General features: G+C 41.5%; 1 protein-coding gene across 8 annotated transcripts in view; it reads right to left on the minus strand.

Annotated features, from left to right (window-relative positions):
• DOCK3 (dedicator of cytokinesis 3) overlaps positions 1 to 21,903 on the minus strand; it is a 185,848-nt gene that overhangs the window by 12,633 nt on the left and 151,312 nt on the right. For 5 of the 8 annotated variants that reach the window (XM_048956982.1, XM_048956981.1, XM_048956980.1 and 2 more), the window contains 12 exons: positions 16,679 to 16,765; positions 14,977 to 15,081; positions 11,585 to 11,726; positions 10,235 to 10,401; positions 9,593 to 9,679; positions 8,978 to 9,157; positions 7,898 to 7,981; positions 6,599 to 6,715; positions 5,366 to 5,487; positions 3,837 to 3,972; positions 3,231 to 3,312; positions 1,101 to 1,253 (listed from right to left, as the gene is read on the minus strand). In XM_048956982.1, the coding sequence (XP_048812939.1) occupies positions 1,101 to 1,253; positions 3,231 to 3,312; positions 3,837 to 3,972; positions 5,366 to 5,487; positions 6,599 to 6,715; positions 7,898 to 7,981; positions 8,978 to 9,157; positions 9,593 to 9,679; positions 10,235 to 10,401; positions 11,585 to 11,726; positions 14,977 to 15,081; positions 16,679 to 16,765 (1,462 nt within the window). The remainder of the gene's footprint in view (positions 1 to 1,100; positions 1,254 to 3,230; positions 3,313 to 3,836; positions 3,973 to 5,365; positions 5,488 to 6,598; positions 6,716 to 7,897; positions 7,982 to 8,977; positions 9,158 to 9,592; positions 9,680 to 10,234; positions 10,402 to 11,584; positions 11,727 to 14,976; positions 15,082 to 16,678; positions 16,766 to 21,903) is intronic. The other 3 variants (XM_048956985.1, XM_048956986.1, XM_048956984.1) reach the window with 1 other exon arrangement.

Below are 21,903 nucleotides of genomic sequence, written 5' to 3' on the forward strand. Positions count from 1 at the left end.
GTTTTTATGCAAATATCTGGGTTCTTGCAAAGTGCTGAGTAAGGGTACAGGGACTCACTTCCTGCCCCTGGAAACCGTGCTGGGGAAGCAGGGGCACCCTGGGAGGTCAGTCATCAAGTGTCAGCCAGGCGATGCCCTTCCCAAGTGTTTTTGCATTACAATATCGATTTAGGAAACGTTGCTCTGCATAATCTTTTAACTCAAGTAGGGTTAGAGCACTGCCTTGTATGAGTCACCTCAAATGAATTCCTTACTTATGCTGCATACAAAAACATGCTGTGTTCTTGACAGGAAAGAAGTTACACAAGGGGGAAATAGGGGAAAAACTGAAAGATGTGTACATTAACCTGAAAAATAGCTAGTAATAATCTTCTTCTAACTGCACAGTTAGAGAATTCTGGCTATCTTCTGATTACAGTTTTATTTAAGACTTCTGCTCTAAGCAGTATACACTATAACTTCAGTACAAGGTTTGCTGCTTTAACCTACTCTCCAGTGGTAAAACCACATCATCATTAGTTACAAATCTTTTAAACAAGATGTTGGATTAATGGCTTTATTATTTTCACTGGACAAACCAAATCATCTGCTTTTGTTGTCATTTTAAACACCAATGAAAGGGCTTTGTTTGGAAGTGAAGAATCAAAATACAAATTAATTTCCTGTTAAATTGTTAATGCAAATGGCCATGGCTTTTTATGGTCACTAGTGTACTACAAAACTGTATTAAAATATACCCAACTCCTCAAAACAGCGCTACCAGCAGAGATCCAGAAAGAACTCTGCAGTATAAAAGCTGGTAAAAAATCCAGATAATGGGATAGCAGTTTGGTTTGGTTTCTAACCTCTACATTAACATGTCAATCAATGAAAAACGTGTCTAACAAAAGCCATGCTCTGCTAAAGGTCACGGGTAGCAAAGTTGCTAACTTGGTAAATTTAGGTGGCCTGCATGAAACAAATTATGGGTCTTCATGTAATTCCTGTCTGAACAGCAGTTAGCTCTAGCACTCCAGCACTGTGACTACATAGCTTTGTTGGCAGTCTCAGCAGAAAGGTCAAGGATTGGATGGGTCATGGAGACCAAACTATCCTCTCACCTCTAGAGGTGGTCCCTCCAGGACAGAGATGAGGCACATTGGTGGGGGCAGTGTGGGGAAGCTTGCACAGCTGCCGCCCATGCTGTATCTGTTCTGTGGGTAAATAGAGGGCTTCAGCCTCCAGTGTTGTCAATCCACCACCTTTCACCAGCACTAAATTAAAAAGAGTATAAATAAATACAGAAGAAAAAAGAAAAAAAAAGAAAAGAAAAAAAGGAATAGAAGTGCATTGGCAGAGCTGCACATGTAATGGTTGTGAAGTACCTTGCTCTGGCCAGTGACACTTGACCTTCATTTTCATAAGCATCAAATTCACCCAATTCAAAAACAAAACAAAAGGAAAAATCACCAACGAGAAAATCAAAGCTGTATTACCACAGTGGAGCATAGTGTAGGGTTTTCGTGGCTACAAACGACTTCATTCCAAAGAGCAGAGTTGCAATAACCAGTGTGGTGACCTGCACACTGTGAAACAGAGAATCTAGGACTTTAAAATGCAGTCTCACAGTAAGTGGGTAATGTCTGAATGCTACGCTCACCTAACTTGAAAGTGAACAAAGCAGAGAAGAAATGCATTATGTAAGGCTGTCAAAACCTTTTAGTAAGGGTGAAGAATAATGTTAAGATATACACTGAGGTATTTTTCAAAACGGTTATTCCCTCATTAGTGGTCATTTACATTGGCCAGCTCTCATCTTTGGGAGGTGCTGTTGACTAACTGTCAGCACCATGCTCATCCCTCAGCGTTCATCCCTTTGGTTTCTAAGGAACAACGAACAATACAGTTAAGAGGGAAGCTGGTGCTGCTGAGAAGTCACCAAGCTCAGAAAGAATGGTGCAGCTCATCGCTGGAAGTGTTGGCTTTTTAAAATGAAAGCTACATGGAAATACTGTGATCACCAAAGCCCTGATTCCCCAGAAGATTCAGACCTCACATGCCAGTTGAAGCACATCCACTCAGGGGTGATTTTCTGGCATGATGGCTCTGTACTCAGTTTCATCTTCCCCTTTCTGTTATGCCAGTTTCATCTTGCTAATTTGTTACTTCAATTCTTATTATTTTCCTTCCAGCTCTTGGCAATCAGTGGAGCTATATGCCTTTATTTGAAGACATCCACTTCTCACTTTCCTACTCCATCTGATCCTCCAATTAAATCACTTTGATAGATGTGTCTGTGTCTTACAACAGCCAGTCAATTGAGACTTTATTGCAAGATCGAGCAAAAAAGCCCCAAGCTGGCCTGAGAGAAAAGTATTTACTTGTTAACAAGCAACAGAAACCTTCCCCTGCCTGCTCTGTACTCTATCCATAAGGAGACACACAGTTCCCCTATACAGAAAAAAGGGATAGGATTTAAATAACAGCCTCTGTCTCTGACTGCATCTCTCGTACTTTCTTCATATTCCTGTGAAAAGAAGTGTAGAAAGAAATTCATGAGCCTGCAATTAATAATCCAAAATGAGAGAAGAAAACTCAAACAGAAGTAACGAAAATTGGGCGATGGCATACAGTATTTTTGCTTCAGCTGTGAGGCTTGGGAAGAAAATGGTTAGCTTTATCTAGCTACCGTAACAGCAAAGGCAGTAACAGTACCATTAGAGTCTGTCACTGTGTTCTTCCCTTCTTCAAGATCTTCCTATCAGGGAAATCCTTCCTTGTCTCTGTTCACATCTTTCAACACTCATCATGTACATACGCTTGTGCATACACAACTTTCTCCTAAACTGCCTTAAGTTCTTTGTACCATGATTTCATGATATATCTAAAATGGAATCTTTGTGTTTGTCTCCATGATCTCTCTCCTTTAAGCACTGTACCAAAGAATATTCTTATTTTCCTCTACATTGCCTGTCACAACTTGTGGCAGAATAATAGAAACTATTATAAAATCCAGTTGCCTGAAACCAGCACACATCAGATACACTCCAAATGCTGCTTAAAAAAAATAAATCAATCAATTTTTGAAAAATGTAGAACATTTTGAAAAAAATCATTTTTGAAGACCCACACTCTGGAAAAGTGGTGTATTTCAGTGCAGGTGGTGTTTTACCCAATAAGTTGACAAAGTTGGAAGAATTATGGATGCCTGTAGTTCCCATTAACTCCCATTTAGGTCCATCCATTCTTACCTCGTGCACTGGAAGGAGCAGAGTTAATCATCTGGGATGGCGCTGAGTGTGTGGAGCTCAGGCTGGAGGTGGATGGGCTGGCCTGGCATAAGGATAAAACAGACACTTTGGTGACTGAGCCTTGATACCTGCAGTGAGGGTCAACAAGCTGCAGAAAGCAGAGAAACCATCAGAGGAGAATGAAGTGGTTCACTGCATTGGACTTTTACCTGTCTTAATCACCCAGGGTGACCTCAGTCTAGGAAACAGCTTCAGTGTAGGTCATTGTTAACCTGCACTTGAGTGTGGGACTCATTTTGGGAACAACATTAACTGCATATGTTGAACAGGTCAGATACACAACATGCTGACTGAAATCTCATGTTTTGAAAGCAATGTTATCATCCTGGACAGCAGCTCTCAGAAAATTTCTTCCCAAAGTAAACCTGGCTGAATTAATCTGTCATCCTTCTTGAACAATGGCAGATTCTAGCTATTCAGTTCTTCATAGATAACCTAGCAGAAAAGAACCATGAGTTCAGACACGCAAACTGCACTTGGAAGCACAGCCCTCTGAGCGTGCTCAGTGCTGCTTCTATCACTATCTCGTGGCATGCTGGAGCCTACCTGCATGTGGTACATCTCCTCCGCAGCCTCCCCCACTGAGCTGTCTGTTAGGATAACCAGGTTCCCTGTTTCGCTGGAGGTGTGGGATGACAAAGAGGATGATGAGTGTCGGACTGAGCCAAGTAAGTTCAGTGGGCTGCAATGAGAACAAAGACACAACAGGGCTGCTGTTAGTTTTTGAATTAGTTTTTGAATTTGCATTTTAATTTGTGAAGCCTGATTTTTTTCTGGTTTAGCGCTTGCTTTAGGTCATCTCTACAAGTCAAACACTCCTGAAAAAATCAGGCCAAACAATCAAGTCCATAAATTTGAAAGAAGTGCTAATAAGACTAAAGATAACATAGTATGTGGGACAACAAATTTCAGAATCCAAAGCCAGGTTAACAAGTCACAATGCTGTCTTTAGTAACTGAACATTCTGAAATCATTCTCATTCTCACTGCTGCAGAATGATGGGGGAAGCAACTTAAAAACCTTTCCGGGAGAGTCCAGGCAAAGGACACAGGTCAAAACACAGACCTCCTCACTGCATCTTTGGCCTTCTGCATTACAGGTGAAGGCAACTTTCTACCTGACAATACATTAATGCAGTGCAAAGAGTGTATTCTGCATGCAAAGATGCATTCTGATCTCTTTTTTTTTTTTTTTTTTTTGTGAATCACATACACAAACACATCTTTTGTACACTACACAATCTCCCTAGCTTACCCCAAGAGCTAAAGAATGCTTTGCAAAGTGATGAATTCTGAGGAAAAAATTCTCTTGCTCAGATCCCAAAGTGCCAAGGCACAGAAGTGCTATAAGAGTCACTCCATTTTAATTATAAAAAGAATCTCACAATCCTGTACCCAGGAGCAAGGATCCACATTTTTTACTGCTAGGCTTTAAAAACAGCTGAACTGTGCAGACCTACCAAGAGGAACATGGTAGAACATCTAACACTGCATCATTTGGGTGCCATTCTTGTCACTGTTTCTCAGACTGGCATTTTCTAGTAAGCAATTCTGGCTGGGTATAACAGCTCTGCTTTGACCTGAAAATCCCAATTTGGGATTGGTCCTCAGCTTCTATAGGAGGGCATTCTGTCTCAACAAGGATTTCACATTTTGAAATGTTTCTCTGAAGTCTGAGCTACTTTCTGATAAAACAACTTTGGTGTCTTAAAAATGGGCACGTTTCTAAAGCAAAACAGCAGAGTTTCCCTGTTACTGCAGGTAAGGACCTATTTACTTGCCATCTGCATAACAGGAGAAGTTGGAACCTCGCAAGTCAGACATGGAGATGTGTAAGCAAAGCAATGTAACATCTGGAGGTATTTACCATTCGCTGCAAACCAGATTTCTCAACTTCTTGATTCCAATCAACATTCAAGCTTTAATAGCTAGCCCTGAATGAAGATAAAGGACACTGCTGCCAAAATTCACCCTCCTCCTACTCCACCAGTAGTGTTCACTCATTTTCTACCCCTTGAATCTTAATGCAGCAGTGTGCAGAGATCCTACATATTCCAGCAGCAGACCACACGGTACCTGTGTCGATGAAGCAGCTTTATGCTCTCTGGGCTCATAGGTCCATGGGAAACTAGAATATTGCTGCGAGGTGTACTACTGCCAGAACACGCTGGGCTCAGCTTATCCAAACCAGGCAACTCCTGCACAGGAGACACAGAGTCACTTAACTGTAACTATTTTAGCTAAGTCAGTAATGAGAAAATTACAGCAGTTGTCTCAGAAAAAAATTCTGATTTCTTTCCATGTTCTCTGTAATCATCTGCAGTTATCCTGTGCTTCCACAGTAGGAAGAGCTTCAGTGTTTTATTATCTACTTCCAGCAATACTTCCCAGCCACCATTTCAAGAATTCTGGAGAAAAACAGGGGCACACTGTTGACCAAACTGCAAACATCTACATTTTTCCGAAAGGATAGGTGAATTTGAAAACAGAGATCTTTTAGAAACTCTTAAAGATAGGCAGTGAATTTGGGCTGACAACTGTGACCTGTATGGATCGCATCTGCTCTGAAAGAGAAAGGCTGTATTTTAAAATTCTGATGCTGTAATTTCTGGCCATCCCTGCATTCACTCCCAGGAATGGGGAAAATGTCTTCAAGTTAGAAGCTTTTAGAAAATACGTACTTGAGTTTGAAGTAAAGTGCTAACACATTTAAAAAAATTCTTTTCTGTTTCACAGAAAGAAGTCCTTCAGTTTGGTTGTGATAACATACAATATAGTGTCAAGATATCCACAAAAGTCTGAAACATATCTGTCACAGAACACTGATGTACAGCAGAGCACAAATGGGTGGAAGGTACGAAGTCCGAGGGGATGCCATGTGTACTTCTGGTATTTAACAGACACTATGAACTATCCTCTGGAGGCAGTTCTTCTGACTCACATAGGAAATGCAGACCTATAATATTGCGTGTACAGATCATCAGAGTTGGGTGCCTGAATTAAGCAACAAGAATTTCTGTTACTGTCTATATATATATTAAAAAAAAAAATACTTCTGGAGGGCCTAATCCATGCCATGCTACTCCAAATGATGACAGTTCTAAAAGCTGAACATCAAATACTGTCTGTTAATCTTTCTTTCTGTTTTATATCAGAGAAAGATATACATAATCAAGAATTCTTGTGATAATCTGGCAATCCAGTAGATTTGGTCAGTGCCATATCTGCCCAGTTCTTGTGTGAAAGCTACTGCAACAGATGCTCAGAATTCTGAATGATTCAGAATAGGAAAACTGAAGACCAGCTTACGTGGTACAAACTAGATCTCATCATCTGGAACTGGTCTATCAGTTTCTTATGCAGAGGACGCATTTCTGGATGGACAAATTTCTCATGGACTGCCAGCCCCACTCCTAAGACATGCACCTGTTAAGAAGAAAACAACACAACAAAACTAAATAAAGACTAAGAGAGAGAACAGAAGCCTTATCCTCAGTCTGTCAGTGTGTAAGGGAGTACTGCAAAATATTCCACTGTTCAACTAAGGACTGCTGACAATCAAGTCTAGAAGACCTGGCAAGCTCATATTACTTCAGCAAGTACTTCAAATGTGAAAGAAGTACATTTATGTCACAGTAGATTACATTTCTTAAAGACAACTGTAAAAAGAAACAAAAGATTGATTCTCTCTCCAGAGTTAGCAGCACAGAGTCCTCATAATTCACTGTGACCAAAAAAATAAAAATGAAAAAGGATGTTCTGATAACCGACCTGAGCATGGCAGCATTGCCACCTACGTTCATTCTTTCTGCTGCTCATTACTTATTTATAAAGGTCAGATTTTCAAAGGTCAAACATACAATATTAGTCACTGAAAGAGATTATATCAACTCTCAGATGAAAGACAGTCATGATAGCATATGCATATGATTTCACACATGATAAAAACTGTGTACAAACAATAGCTAATTAATCTTCAAACATCTTCTTGAGGATGGAGGGGAGATAAACATTATCTTTATCTTACAGATGGGAAATCTGTTAAGCGATCTGTTGACAAAGCAGGCCTAGTAGCTCTGCTCAGACTTGGCCGCATTGCTTACTGGGGCTTATTTTGCCAAACTTTCCATTAGCAAGAATGTGATTGTCTGATTTCACTCCCAGCAAAGCATCCAGCAAGCTTTATCTACTAAGATGTTTTGTGGAGATATTAAAGAAAATCTCAACTGTAGATAATATAAATAAACATTAAGTTTTCCCATGCGGCTCTGCCAGTTTTACATGGAGCCTGTCCTGTCCTGATTTTACCGTCGAAATTTACTAGGAAGACATAACTCAAAATGCCAGAAATGAACAGCAGGCTTGAAGCATGGCACAATACCTATTGGATACTAAACGGTGACAACAAAATTTAAGCACTGTTAGCAGAGCTTCACCTAACATTGCCTAGGGTGATTGGCTTGTTCAGAAACACTTGACTACCTGCTCCCTTTTTTGTTTAAATGTACTTTAAATCTCCTGTACTGAAATTCCTTGCTTGTGAATGGATGAACTGGACCTGGTATGTTCAGACCACTGATTAATCCAGAAACTACAGAAGAGTAGTACCTGTTCCTGCATGAGCTCCTTAAGCTGTGTGATCTTCTCTGCATCTCCAGGGTGCTTTGTGATATAATCTTTATCAAAAAAGGCCTGTAGGGAAAAAAAAAAGAAAAAAAAGCCTTCTGTTTAATGGAAGATATTTATAATGACTTGGTGTCGAAAGACAAGAAGAAAAAGTTCAGAAATCTCAGGAAAACTAAGTATTTGAAGCCTACAGCAGAAGCTCAATTTTACTGCTTTTGGCACTCTGGGGTTCAGGTAAAGCTACAGTAAGGTTTTAGCAACCTAGATCATTCTGTTCCTACTTTAAAGGAACCAGCGCTGAATAGCATAAGGCATGAATCTGATGGGCTTTCTCAATGCAATAATGATGGGCAATACCACCAATCCCTATATTATTCAGTTATTTGAATTTTATATCATTTCCTTCACAAAATCTCCTCAGGTTAATGGAATTAAAGAGTAAGATGGTAACTAATGCAAAAGAGTGAAGAGCATTCTCTGTATGGCTCAATAGGAAAGACATATCCCAGACCCCTGGACCACTGCTGCCATTTCTTACTATTTCACTCTAGACTTACCCTTCATAATGTGGAATTTAATTAACAGCTTGCCAAAGAATGTATCAGATAGTGTAGCAGATAACATCAGATAATTTTAGGGTCTCAGTGAGTCTGAAATTGGGCTAGCAAAGATAATGGTTAGGCAGCAGGAATTAGCAGCTTTTCCTGATTACAGGCCCAATCACACTCTGATAATGGATTTATAACATAAGAAATGGGGTTTTTTTGTACTGCTGCTTCACTCCTGTACCTGCCAGCTCAGGTTTTCCATGTAACCCAAGCTTCGTTCTTAAGAACTCTACTGCCAACTGCACCTACTTTAATGCAGTATCCCAGCTCCATCTCTGGAGCCTCCTGTTGACACACTGAAGCACTGTTGCAGAATAATCAAGCATGGGGTTTTAACCTCACATTCAGATAAAGTGCATGATAATTTCTTATCATATTCTGTGACAGGCTCCTTGCAACAAAAATGAAAATAAGATTGAAAAATATTGATCCTATATTCAGAAGCCTCACTTACCTCCTGGTATCTCGCAATTCCCCCATTCACAGCTGCATCAATCACTCCATTCAGACACATGCTGAGAAGATTAATATTACCATGCATTTGTTTATGCTGGTACTGGCTTATCAGCGTTCTCAACTCCTGGTTTTTGTTCTCAACCACCTGAATGGCATTTTCCAAAGGACTTACTTCAACCTTAAAAGCAATTAAACATACTTTAATTCCACGGATGCTTCATTGTGATTCATTGTGTTCCTTGTAAAGAAATACTCTTAGATGGTTCACTGATTTTCATTGAGTTTTCACTGCTAGAAAATCAGCTAAGTTAACAAACTTCATTGTCAGTAATATTCTATTTCAGGTCATGGAGTTGTTGAAGACATGGTGACAATGCAATTATTTAATCTTTTTGGCACGTTCTCCTTTACACTGTTACGTTCACCTGAATAATTCCCCTGGTTACATTCAGCAATTATTTAGACTAGGTGATATAGAAAGTACATACTTAATTGCTGCTAAACTGTATCATTTTAAATGGTAAAATTTCAGCCAAAGGAGTTTTCAGTCATCTGCCCTGCACCCTTAGTAAGTCATTATTTCAGACCTCAGTGACAGAATTATGAATGTTACCAGTTCTCTTCTTTCCACTTCAAACCAACGGGAGATCCCAGGTAAGCTGTGAGTCAAGGTCAGAGTGGTGCGTTCAATCCACAAGCTCTGCAGAAAGAAATTGAGGGATGTGAGACACAGAATGAATCACAATCACATCATCTATACTCTTAGCTACAAGGGAGGGCAAATGTAAAAGAAGAATATATCAACCTCATAACATACAGCATAACATAACCTCATAACATACACATAACAGTAACATACAGTAGTATGCCATGCTGATAATCACTTAAATGCCAGAAAATAATTCAGTGTGTTCTAAAGCAACACACTCAGCATTTCAGTCAACTCTCAGAGGTTGAGTTTGGATACCAGTTCTGTCATGGGAACCAAGAAGACATTGTGAACATCTACGATCATAAAACAAGAAATCCAGCCAATCAAAAAAAACATCTTACTTTGAAATGCATTTCTCCTGGCACTCCAGTGACTTACCTTTAAACTGCAAAATGCTCAGATGTGAAGCCACCAGATTCAACAGCCACTTGTTACTGATGTCTGGCCACCAAATCAGGATTACTTGAAAGGCTACATTAGCATAAGCTAACAAGACAGTATTTGCCTTATTAACACTTAACGCAGTTTTCTGCCTGCCTGTACCTTAAACTCATTGTCCTTGTCCTTGGGGCCCTTGTGGAAAGGCCTGTCATAGCGGAACTTCCGGATGTTATTGACTCGGTAGAAGCTCTTTATGCGGTCAGGGACGCGGTCCATCTGCAGCACATCGATGCTGTCAGGGATGGGAGTCACGGCATAGATCTGTAAATCTGCACATTGCCTTGTCAAAGAAAGCCATGGGACACTGAACAAGAAAGCTGCCTCTGCTGCAGAAAGAAACAGCATATGCTTCTCTTTGTTTACCAACACCCTTCTTTTGCACACGAAACAAGAGGACACAACACCAGAAATCCTCAGGGTGCCTACAAAGCTGTAGTACCTTAAAGCCAAATCAAACAAAGCAAGACACCTGAGGATGCACATATTTTCAGATGTCTTACTACATTCTATCTAGATCAGCCAAACGAGCCAGACCCTATTAGTTCTCACTCAAGCTAGGTGCTTCACTTCTGCAGGCACTTCAATAAATCTTTGTGTCTCCAGGTATACAGAAACCTAAATTTTTAATATTTACTTTTGGTAAATTTCATCCTTTGTCTGCAGGCAGACATTGTCCTATGTTCATCAGGGCAGTTTAACTGCTGTAGTCTTACTGTTACAGACAAGGTCTCTTGTGCAACAAGTGCAAAGAAACTAATGAAAGTAAATATATAAACAACCCTTTCTGTCTGTAAAACTATCAGTGATACATAACATTGGAGAGTGAAAAGCATATCATATGGAAAATGAGTGGGAAACATCAAACACTTAATGACAGTATTCTTAAGGTTAAAGTCCTGCAGTCCTGTGCAGTGCCCTCACTGGTGTGGCACAAGCCAAATGGCAGTGTTTTCATAACTAAAATCTCCCCGGGTCTCTGCAGCCTCATCAGTCATAGTTCCATAGTTCCATCCTTAGGATAGTTCCATCCTTAAATGCACAAAGCGTTGTATTGGGTCCATTAAACTGCAGTACTCATTAACAACGAGAAGAAAGAAATTTAGAGCCATAGTTATAAGGGAGTTCCACAACTTAAAAGAAAAGGAGACTACAAGAAAAAAAAAGCTGCAGTTAAAAAGACAGTGGAAAAGAATACTTTTATATCTGTTCCCAACAACACATTCTCCAAGAGAAGGTATTGGAATGTACATTTAGTGAAGTAAAACATCCCTTATGCCAATGCTGCTGGTAAAGGTGAAAGGCTGGATGTGATCAATCTCTCGCCAATCTCTCGAGCATGGCCTGCAATACTCCCTGCAGAATAAAAGGCAACAATTCACTCCAACAATACAAAGAATCAGTCGATGTCAGATATGCAAGACAATCGGTACCAAAGATCTCACTGAAGGATACACTGGGCATCGCACTGTAATATAGAGTCGTCTGGGTGGTTCGGATGCTGCATTGCAATGGCTTGTGGGAACTCGCTCAGCATCCTCTGCTGAAAGGCTTCCAGCCTCTCATAGTCGTGGCCCCGACACACATATTCTTTGTTCTGCAAGGACAAGCATAAATGAATCTCCGTTAAAGTCAGGTTAAATGCAGTTGACTGTTACCTCACTTTAAATTTTACTGCTTCAGAAAGTGAGGTAAGTGACAAAGTCAACAATCTGACGTCACAATAAAATGTGCAGATAACATGGATGATATATTCTATTTCTTTCTTTTTCATTTCATTAACTGATGAATAAGGAGACCATTCTACTGCTCCCTCAACAAAAGATACCTTTGCTCCCTACAAGCAAGCATCCTACAAGTCCTATAGTTTTGTCTTATTTGCTTTTCGGATAACCGAATAGGGAGTACTATTTAATCAGACTGTAACGAAATGCATCAAGCAAAACTTAAGACTGGGTCACAAACCTTGTTCTGCTCTGGAAAAACTGCCATCAAATGCAATTTCCATGAGCTGGGCAAAAGTCTGAGGATTTCACAGAACAGGGAGAAAGACATATTTAACAATTTACCAGCTATCTTTAGAAAGGTGTGATAACAAACCTCGCAAACATCATTGTTTAGTCACTATTGCACTGTCACACCCATACAATCAGCTCTGATCACATTGCTGGAACACTGCTGTCTACAGTGGAATAACAAGGAGAGCCTCCCCAAGAATGGCCACTTAGCACATTCCACTTCAACTCTAAAAGCACTTTCCTCTTGATGGACAACATTTCCTCTCTGCCAGTAATGTAAAGTTTGCATTTAAAATATACCTCCTGAGGCATTAAATCACTTGCTTAGAGTTCTTAGATGCTTTTGAACCATCTTGAACTCTGACCAGCAGGCGACAGCGTCTCTATAGTGCTGAGTGTCATAAAGTGCCTTAACTATATTACCACATAATACAACTTCGACTGGTGATAGCATTGCCTGACGTGAGACTTATCACAGCAGGCAAATCTCTAATTCTGGGCGTTCTGACTCATCACAATAGCTATTGTGTATGCTGTACAGGGAGATTTTTCTCCTTCTTAATAAAACAACAACAAAAAAAATTCCATCAAGCAAGAAAGTTGCCCCCATTCTATTTCTTGCAGTCAAACAGCTGCAGCATATGCTGTGATTTCTTGCTATTAGCAGAATGAAAGAGAAACTGGCAAAACCTGTTCATAAAGTTTAGCCAAGAAGTTTAGCCTTTGGGCTTGTGCTTCATCTCTAGAGATGAGATCTCATGGTGGAAGCTGTGATGAAAACACAGTTCAGTCTGTAATGGCCCAGCTTTGCAGCTATTATTGATATCTGAAGGTGAATCTCTTCATGGCACTTACTGCATTCTGTTTTAATTTTTGATTGCAGCAACTAAGGAAACGGTAAAGGCTATAAATAAAGTTCTAACAATAATGTCCTGAAAACACATCAGGCCAGATTTAATAGACTCTTCACACAGAAGGCAATACAAGATCTCAGCACACAGCTTGTTAGTCCTTACTTGAACTTTTGGTAGGAAAAGACATGAGCAGTTCTAATATATTTGTGTAGGGAGGATAGAAAGAGATGCAGGTTCCACAGTGACATAAGCGATTTTTCTAGACAAAGGGTCTACAAAACTGCAGATATGGAAGGAAGTAGCTATTTTCTGTCTTAAACTATACAACAGTAGAAAAATTAAAAAGTACATGAAGTTATTTCATCACTTTAAATCGCTCTTGCATCCATTTGAAAATTTTAAATCCACATAAATCTTCTTCTTCTCCAGAATAGATGCTGTGGATCTCTTTATAGTGTGATCCATGCAGATGCAACTGCTAATGGGCTTAGACTGTACTTAGCAATGTGAGCACTGCATGGATCATCAGGGAGAGGAAGGAGGAGGGTGCATTCTAACGAGACTGCTATGTTAGTAATCTGCTACCAGAAGCACTGCTACTAAGTGCAATTGCAGAACTAACAAGGATTATAACTGTATATGCTAATGTTTGCTGTTAACATCTCCAGCCAAGTTTCTATACAGCACTTCACAATGGTGCAGTGTAAGGCCAGGCAGGGTCCACGACAGAACGAGGATGCACAAGGATTCACTGACAGTACTTCTAACACAGGAACACTTATGTGCCATCATGACTTGCTTGTTGTTTATTTTCTGCAACATCTGTTGTTACTAAAAAAGAAATCATGTTTTCTTGGGAGCTCTTCGGAAAAGGGGATCTTCACACTGCAACACTCTTCAATCTTTCGCGTGCTGATCTAAAATGCTGATTGAGGCTCTTGCTTCACCTTTGAGTATAATAATGCCACCCATTGTCCATTGATATCCCACCTTGATTATTTACAGCATGCCTCCACTAAAGTAACGTAATTAAACACCAATATTTTAATCTCAGCTATAACAAAGCAGAGGGAAGTTTAAGAAGGCAATTTTCAGAATGTGTACCTTATGAAACAAAAATGGCAAACAGTTTTGCTTTGCTTTTTGTAACTTATTACTGTATTACTCAAGAGTGGTGCCATCTCTTGTCAAACCCTATCTTTAAAGAAAACAAAAAAACATGCTGCTCCAGCCCCTGAAAGCATGCTGCAGGTTAGCTTGGCCTGTCAGACCAGATGGCATCTGCCATCAATGGTTGGACTAGATGATCTTATAGGTCGTTTCCAACCTTGTGATTCTATGATTCTATGATCAATTTTCAGGCAGCTTTTCCAGGTGTCAGATTATATTCCCTCCTTACTCTGAACCAGAAACAAGAAGCCGTATGAACAAATGCCTCATTAGGAAGATAAAACATTTTCACTTTTTCAGTGGATCTCAGAGCCTGCTGACCCTGCGCACAGCAGCAGACAGTAAGCTCAAAGTGAGGATGTGCACAGAGAAGCTGATGGGCTTTCTACTTAATACAGGAGAACTTTTGCTGTAGAGAGCAGAAGAGTGTCATCAGTCTCTTACTAGAATCATTCTGTCATGCGAGATGTTTTTAAAAGCGTGATAATTTGAGATAATGAAAGTTAGTTGAAATAATGACCCATCACCACTGCAATAAAGAATTTTGCTTAATTACAGAGGTAAATTTTGCTGACGTGAGATTGCCAGAAATACACATAGGCGTCCGTCAAATTTCTGATCTGTGTTCCTAAGAATATTCCCAACCAACGATACCCTTCAGACCTATCAGAAAGCTGCTTCTGCTTATGCAAGTGTAAAATATAAAATGAACAGCAGATGTCGTATCTCCACAACCAAAATTCAGAGCTGTGACAGCTACTCGGAGCCCAGTCCTGCTGTCACATTTTGTATAGCTCTGGCTTACCCTCAGGAAGAATGGGAATTTTCGACCATAAAAACCAACTCTGAAGAATTCCGGTTCCAGGCGCTGCTGTTCCATGATATTATCATAATAGGTGGCTTCCATTTTCTGCGGAGGAAAATGACAGCTGCTATCAGACTTTTAAAACTGCACTTAAAACATGAGACTCTCAAGGTGCATTACAACAAAACGCTGCTCTTGTGCATACACACTTTTTCTTTTAATGAGAATAGTGATATTGTTTTAACAATTAAGATTATTAATTAAATGGTCCATGTGGTGGAGCAGACCATAAAATCACCCAGCTCATTCTACATTTTGGGAGATGATGTATGTCTTTTTTCTGTTGCATTTCATTTTAAATAAAACAAGTCTTGCACGTAATCTTCTGTGCACTGCAGAACTAAGGGCCAAGCTGAGACTCAGGCCTGTGCTTTAACACCCCACTCCCCACAGCTCAGAATCTATACTGCTGTCTGAAAAATTGTACCAATTCAATTGGGTTTGCCTTAACTGAGTTGAGGAGAGTGAAAAAGGGCAAAGCATAATTAAACCTACTCCAGCTCCGTACACCGGTAAGTTTAACACGGAAGAAAAAAGGAGTTTGGAAGGAGGACTTTTATTCAGCCCCAATTATTATTTCTATGGCACTGTGCTGGCACTGCATCAGGAGTGGGATTTCAAACCCTCTTGCCAAATCGAGTCTCTGAAATGCTCACAAGGATTTCATTATATCCAAAAAGATAGCTTTCTAAAGAGAAGCACCAGTTTGATGTCATTGCTTCCACTGCAGGGAATCCTCACAGCAGCTTTGACTCAGAACACTGTGCCAAGGCTTTCTTCTTGGCTTCACACACATTACCTCTTTTGTAATATGGAGAAAGACCTGAAGTCACTGTGGGAACGTGTTAAGTGAGATGGACAGAATAAGGAAAACTTTGTGCAATGGGGAGAAATTCAATCCAGTTCAGGTCAACACAGATTTAGGGATTCTGAACAGAAAATAGATCATGTACCTGTGAACAAAATGATGAGTTGAACAGGTTCCATTGCTGAGCTGAAACAATCATACTAGCCTACTGATTAAAGCCAATTAAAAAAGAGGCAAAATGAACAGCTAATTTACTGATGTGTCAGTGTTTCCTGCACACCAGAAGAAATGCTCAAGCTGTACTATTTTAGATGTCTATGCAAATTCATAAAGGTTATACACAGCAAAACTTTTCTGATTACAGCAACAGTGCCACAAATCTCCCCCAGCTTGGTTTTACCAGGGCATCACATCTTTGAAAACTCACAAGAATGCCATAAATGTTTGCCTTTTCCATTCTGTTTTTCCCTTTCCCTCCTCTTAAGTCAGCTGAGGCAGATGGGTCCTGGATATTTTTGGAGTTAAAATGAAATATCAATACATTAAAAAGAAAAGGAAGAAAAAAAGGATGTTTTTTGCAAAAAATATATGTAAAACAGGCAATTGCAGCAGCAAGTCAAGATTTCCTCATCTGTTGTCCATGTTCACTGCTGACAGACCTAAGAATTCCCCCAGTGGGCCCACAACACCACTGAAATGAACCCATGGCAAGGGAGTTATTTGTGGTGCTGGGTTGGTTGGTTGGTTTGTTTCTTAAACTGAGGGTTTTCTGAGAGGTTGGCAGAATTCCCTACTGGATGAGAGTGTGCTAGGAGAGGAACTGCTGCCACATACCCGAATCCAGCTGAGGCTCTGGTAGTCGTAGAGACTTTCGTACTGCATGGCCAGCTCTCTGCACAGCGGGATTCCAAACTCCCAGCTCTGCAAAACCAAAGCAAATCACACTCACAGCGACCAGTGTCTTGGAATCAACTAACAGCCAGCTGAGAGGAATACAGGAACTCATTTTAGGCAATTCATTAGGTATGAAATGCCAGGGTTTAAGTACAAAAATGCAATGTGATGAAACAGTTTCCATGAACATCAGATTGATTCTCTTTGAGATGGTAATGAAGGCACATATCCCACTAAAATTACATGCATGCTCTTGCTAAAAGTTCACTCAGCAGACTGGGAACTTCTCTGGAGAAATACAGCTAACATTTTCTTACTGTTAAATTCCCCTCCCACCTAACATCTCGGTTTTCTTCACTCCCTGAAGTACAGACTCCTCACAGCTGAGGCCCCTCATAGAATCACAGAATGGCTTTGGTTGGAAGGGACCTCAAGGATCATGAAGCTCCATCCCCCTGCCACAGGCATGGCTGCCAACCTCCCCATTTCATAGCAGCCCAGGCTGCCCAGGGCCCCATCCAGCCTTGAACACCTCTAGGGACGGATGGGGGCATCCACAGCCTCTCTGGGCAGCTGTTCCAGCACCTCACTATTCTCTGTGAAGAACTTCCCCCTGCCATTCAACCTAAATCTTCCCTCCTTCAACTTCAAACCATTTCCCCTTGTCCTGCAGTTATCTCCCCTTTCCAAGAGTTGATTCCCCTCCTGTTTGTAGGCTGCCTTTAGGTACTGAAAGGCTGCAATGAGGTCACCCCACAGCCTTCTCTTCTCCAGGCTGACCAAGCCCAGCTCCCTCAGCCTGTCTTTGTAGGGAAGGTGCTGCAGCCCTCTGAGCATCTTTGTTGCCCCTCCTCTGGACCTTCTCCAGCAGCTTCCTGTCTTTCTTGTACTGGGGTTCCCTCCTGAGGCTGCTCCTTCCTACTGAGAACATGAAACCCTCAAGCAATGGGAAACAAACACAGAGATACAGCATGCTCAGAACTGACACGCATTGTTGCACTGAGTATTTGTATCCAGAACTGAAAGTAAAACTCACTTATCTTACATTCTGCATACAGTGAGTCTTTTCTGGCACGCCACAGCCACTGCCATCAGAAGTAAGGAAGAAAGAGGCTGAGTTTGGGCATGCAAACACATACAGGGAGAGGAACTCCCTTGTCACCTGTTAGCTTTTCAGAGAGCTCATTTTATGCCCTTCAACTGAAATCTCCTCTTCCTGCACAGACTGGAAATGCCTTGGGGGCTGTTTCTTACCACATTTATGTAAAGGACCTGGAAGCCCCTGGTCTCAGCTGAACCTTTATTAGATTATTTTTATGCATTACTGGGTTAACTTGCCTCTTTTCTTTTTAACTACAACTGTGTTGCAGAGAAAACAAACTTAACCTGTGAGATTATTAACATCAGTTTTACAAAGAGTAATACTGTAAATTATTGTTAATGGTAATTAACAGTAATGATGTAAAATAATAGTGCTCCGTACCCTTTCTTCACTTCAAAAAGAGAATCTCTGCACCATTTGATTAAGTGCAACGGGTGCCTTGCAGCGCTTCCCTTTATGCACACACACACAGAGCCTGTCCTAATAGCAGAGATGGGTTTGTTGTCCTCTGAAGAGCAAAAACACAGTGAGTCTAAGAACTCCAATCTTAAAACAAAGGATAAATGGAAAAAGCAAAAAGGAGAACAAAGTTCCCAACTCTTTATCCTCTGTGGATCACAAAAGCTTACATAAGAACTTGCTAAGTAAAAGATTCCTTCAGAGTATCTTTCACTTAGAAACAAGGAAACTTTGGAACAAGGAAACAACCTGAAAGAGCAGCTCACTGACTGCTTAGAATTAACTTGGGGTTGTGTGATCTCAAATTAACAGCATTTTCACTGTGGCTGTCAGTCCATGACATACAAACAGATACTCCAAATTGTGACCAGCAGCATTATCCAGCTAAGTGCATTATGTGCAAACACAACTACCCAAGCACTCTGCATGCCAATGGGTTTCAGAAATAGCTACAGTATCAGCACATAGACTTTCAGTCTTCAGGTGATCCAAATTTACCCAAAAGAATAGAAAAGACAAATCTCTCCTATGTCACCTGGCCAGGAAAAGATGGCTTTTGATACACTGCATAGTAGCAGTTTCACTCCCAACTCCCAAATGGTATGCTGCTGCTAAAGCCTACATAATTCTCTAATCTGTCATCTGGATAGAAGCAGAAAGCTGACTGGCTTCCTTTCAGGAAGCTCCAGCTCTTTCACATGTACTCTCATACTATTCCTGTCATCCCAGCTCAGGCTTTCTCTCTTCCTTTCAAACAGATTTCAATGCAGAGAAATTCTAACACGCCAGCTGAATATTCTGTTGATAATCACAGAATCACATAATCACCCGGGTTGGAAGGGACCCCAAGGATCATGTAGTTCCAACCCCCCTGCCTAGCAGGGCCACCAAACATACACATTCAGATCAGGTTGCCCAGGACCCTGTCCAACCTGGCCTTAAACACGTCCAAGGACGGGGCATTCACAACCTCCCTGGGCAGCCCGTTCCAGGGCCTAACCACTCTCCTAGTAAAGAACTTCCCCCTAACATTCAACCTAAATCTTCCCTCCTTCAACTTAAAACCATTTCCCCTAGTCCTGCTGTTGTCAGCCCTTTTGAAGAGTTTACTCCCCTCCTGGGTGTAGGTTCCCTTCAGGTATTGATAGGCTGCAATGAGGTCACCCCGCAGCCTTCTCTTCTCCAGGCTGAACAAGCCCAACTCCCTCAGCCTGTCCTCATAGGGGAGGTGCTCCAGCCCCCTGATCATCTTAGTTGCCCTCCTCTGGACCCTTTCCAAAATCTCAATGTCTTTCTTGTACTGAGGGCTCCACACCTGGACACAGTACTCCAGATGGGGCCTCACAAGAGCCGAGTAGAGAGGGACAATCACCTCCCTGTCCCTGCTGGCCACCCCTCTCCTGATGGAGCCCAGGATCCCATTTGCCTTTCGAGCTGCCAGAGCGCACTGCTGGCTCATATTCAGTCTCTCGTCCATCAGGACCCCCAGGTCCTTCTCTGCCGAGCTGCTCTCAAGGACCGCTCCTCCCAGCCTGTACAGGTGCCTGGGGTTCTTCTGGCCCAAATGCAAAACCCTGCACTTTGCCGTGTTGAACCTCATCAGGTTCACCCGAGCCCAGCCCTCCAGCCTGTTGAGGTCCCTCTGAATGGCATCCCTTCCTTCCACCGTATCAACCGCACCACTCAGCTTGGTGTCGTCAGCAAACTTGCTGAGGGTGCACTCAATTCCCTCATCGATGTCATTAATAAAGATGTTAAAGAGCACCGGTCCCAAGACAGACCCTTGGGGGACACCACTTGTTACCGGCCTCCACCTGGACATAGAGCCATTGACCACCACCCTCTGTCTGCGGCCTTTCAACCAATTGCTTATCCATGGGGTCGTCCACCCATCAAATCCACTTCCCTCCAATTTGGAGATGAGGATAATGATGCAGCGCGTAAGTGGAAGAAACCCAACATATAGATAACTTGTTAGAAAGAGAGTCAGAGATATTTAACAGTAAAGCAGAACAAATGGACATCTGACTCACTGGGATTCCCCTTTTTAAAAATGGTGATGTTAATGACTACTGCCTTCACAGTGCAGAAATGGAATATGCAGCAGTTCCATGTGCTGCACAAATGCCACTTTCCTCTACAGCATCATCATCCTTCCCCTCACAAATAATCTCCTAAGGTCTCCACTGTTACTTTCATTCATTAGTGCTTTCTCTTTTGCTGTCTGATCTGGTGGTATGTTCTGTATTACATTCTTCACTCTGAAGCAGGCTCATGAGAGTTTTATTGCAGCTGTCTCCTATGACACCAGCAACTCTCATTTGTGATGCTGACCGCACACAGGAGGCACAGACAGAGACAATCAACATTTATGAATGGGAGCCATTATTTACTCACTTCCCAATGTGCAGATTTCTTTTGGAAGTGTGATTCAAATTAGTGTGCACGAGATAAATTAGTTCAAATGCTTGGGATAGAGCACATGATCTAAAAATGCTTTGAAAGTGCAGCATTGGGTCTCTCACAGCATCTGTCTGAAACTGAGGAGAATGCACACTGTGGTGTTGGCAAGGGATCTGGTCACAGTTCTTATCAAGAAAAACTAGCTCTGAACTGGGTAGAAGAGAGTTGTGAAGTTCTCAAGCTGCTGCTGTCCAGAAAAAGGATCTGTTAGGTTCAAATTGTCCCATTCAATTTCCTTCAACTAGAAAACCTTGAGTCTTAACGGACAAAATGACTGCTCACATCTGTGAATTAGAAAAAATCCTACATTTAAAGTTATGCACCTCCACATGGTCACAAACCGATGAGAAACACAGCGAGAAGGCAGCAGGAAGGAGCACGCAGAGTGAAAGGAAGAAGGGTCCTGGAGCATCTTATTACTTCCCTGACAGGGCTGCTTTCAGCAATACTGAGAATGAGAGCTGCCCAGCTGCCCTGACCATGTGCTTGATGTGCTCAGCCTGCACGCCCTTCTGTTGTGCATGCCTTGTGCCCCCTGCTTTTCTCCCTCACTGCTGTGAGATCTTCCCATGAACAAGCATAGAATTTTTACACCTTCTCCAATGCTGCTCTGACCCTCTTACTTAATGAAAGATACCAGAAGCAGAATCAGAATCTATCTAGATATGCAACAGTGTGACAAAGATCAACACATTCCATTCTTCAGGACCCAGGGAGTGCAGAATACAACCTGCCAGGCACAAGCTAAGCAAACGAACTTCTGCCTCCTGAGCTGGTCCCTGTTACACAGCAGCAGCAGATCTGGCTTCTCTCCATTTTTCAGAGCCCAAATGACATACACACTGCTTATGTGGATTAGTTAGTCATTCAGCTACCATTTAAAATGAAGGAGGATTAAAGCACAGCCAAGTAACTCCAGAAATGCCCAGCAGGAAAAAATCCCCAAGAGGTTAATTAACACTCCAATCTGTTAGGAGATTTATAGCAAAATTAGATCCATCAAGTTTGTACTCACCTTTAATGCTTGTATGGATGGCCTGTTTGTCAAAAACACAGGCTCAATTTCTACATAGCCTCTTTATTACGCTTGGCTAAATCAGGTGGCACAGTACTGCCATATTTATATAAGTTAATAACTTAA

Source organism: Lagopus muta, chromosome 11 (assembly GCF_023343835.1).
Source record: "Lagopus muta isolate bLagMut1 chromosome 11, bLagMut1 primary, whole genome shotgun sequence".
In the NCBI taxonomy this organism is placed as follows: domain Eukaryota; kingdom Metazoa; phylum Chordata; class Aves; order Galliformes; family Phasianidae; genus Lagopus; species Lagopus muta.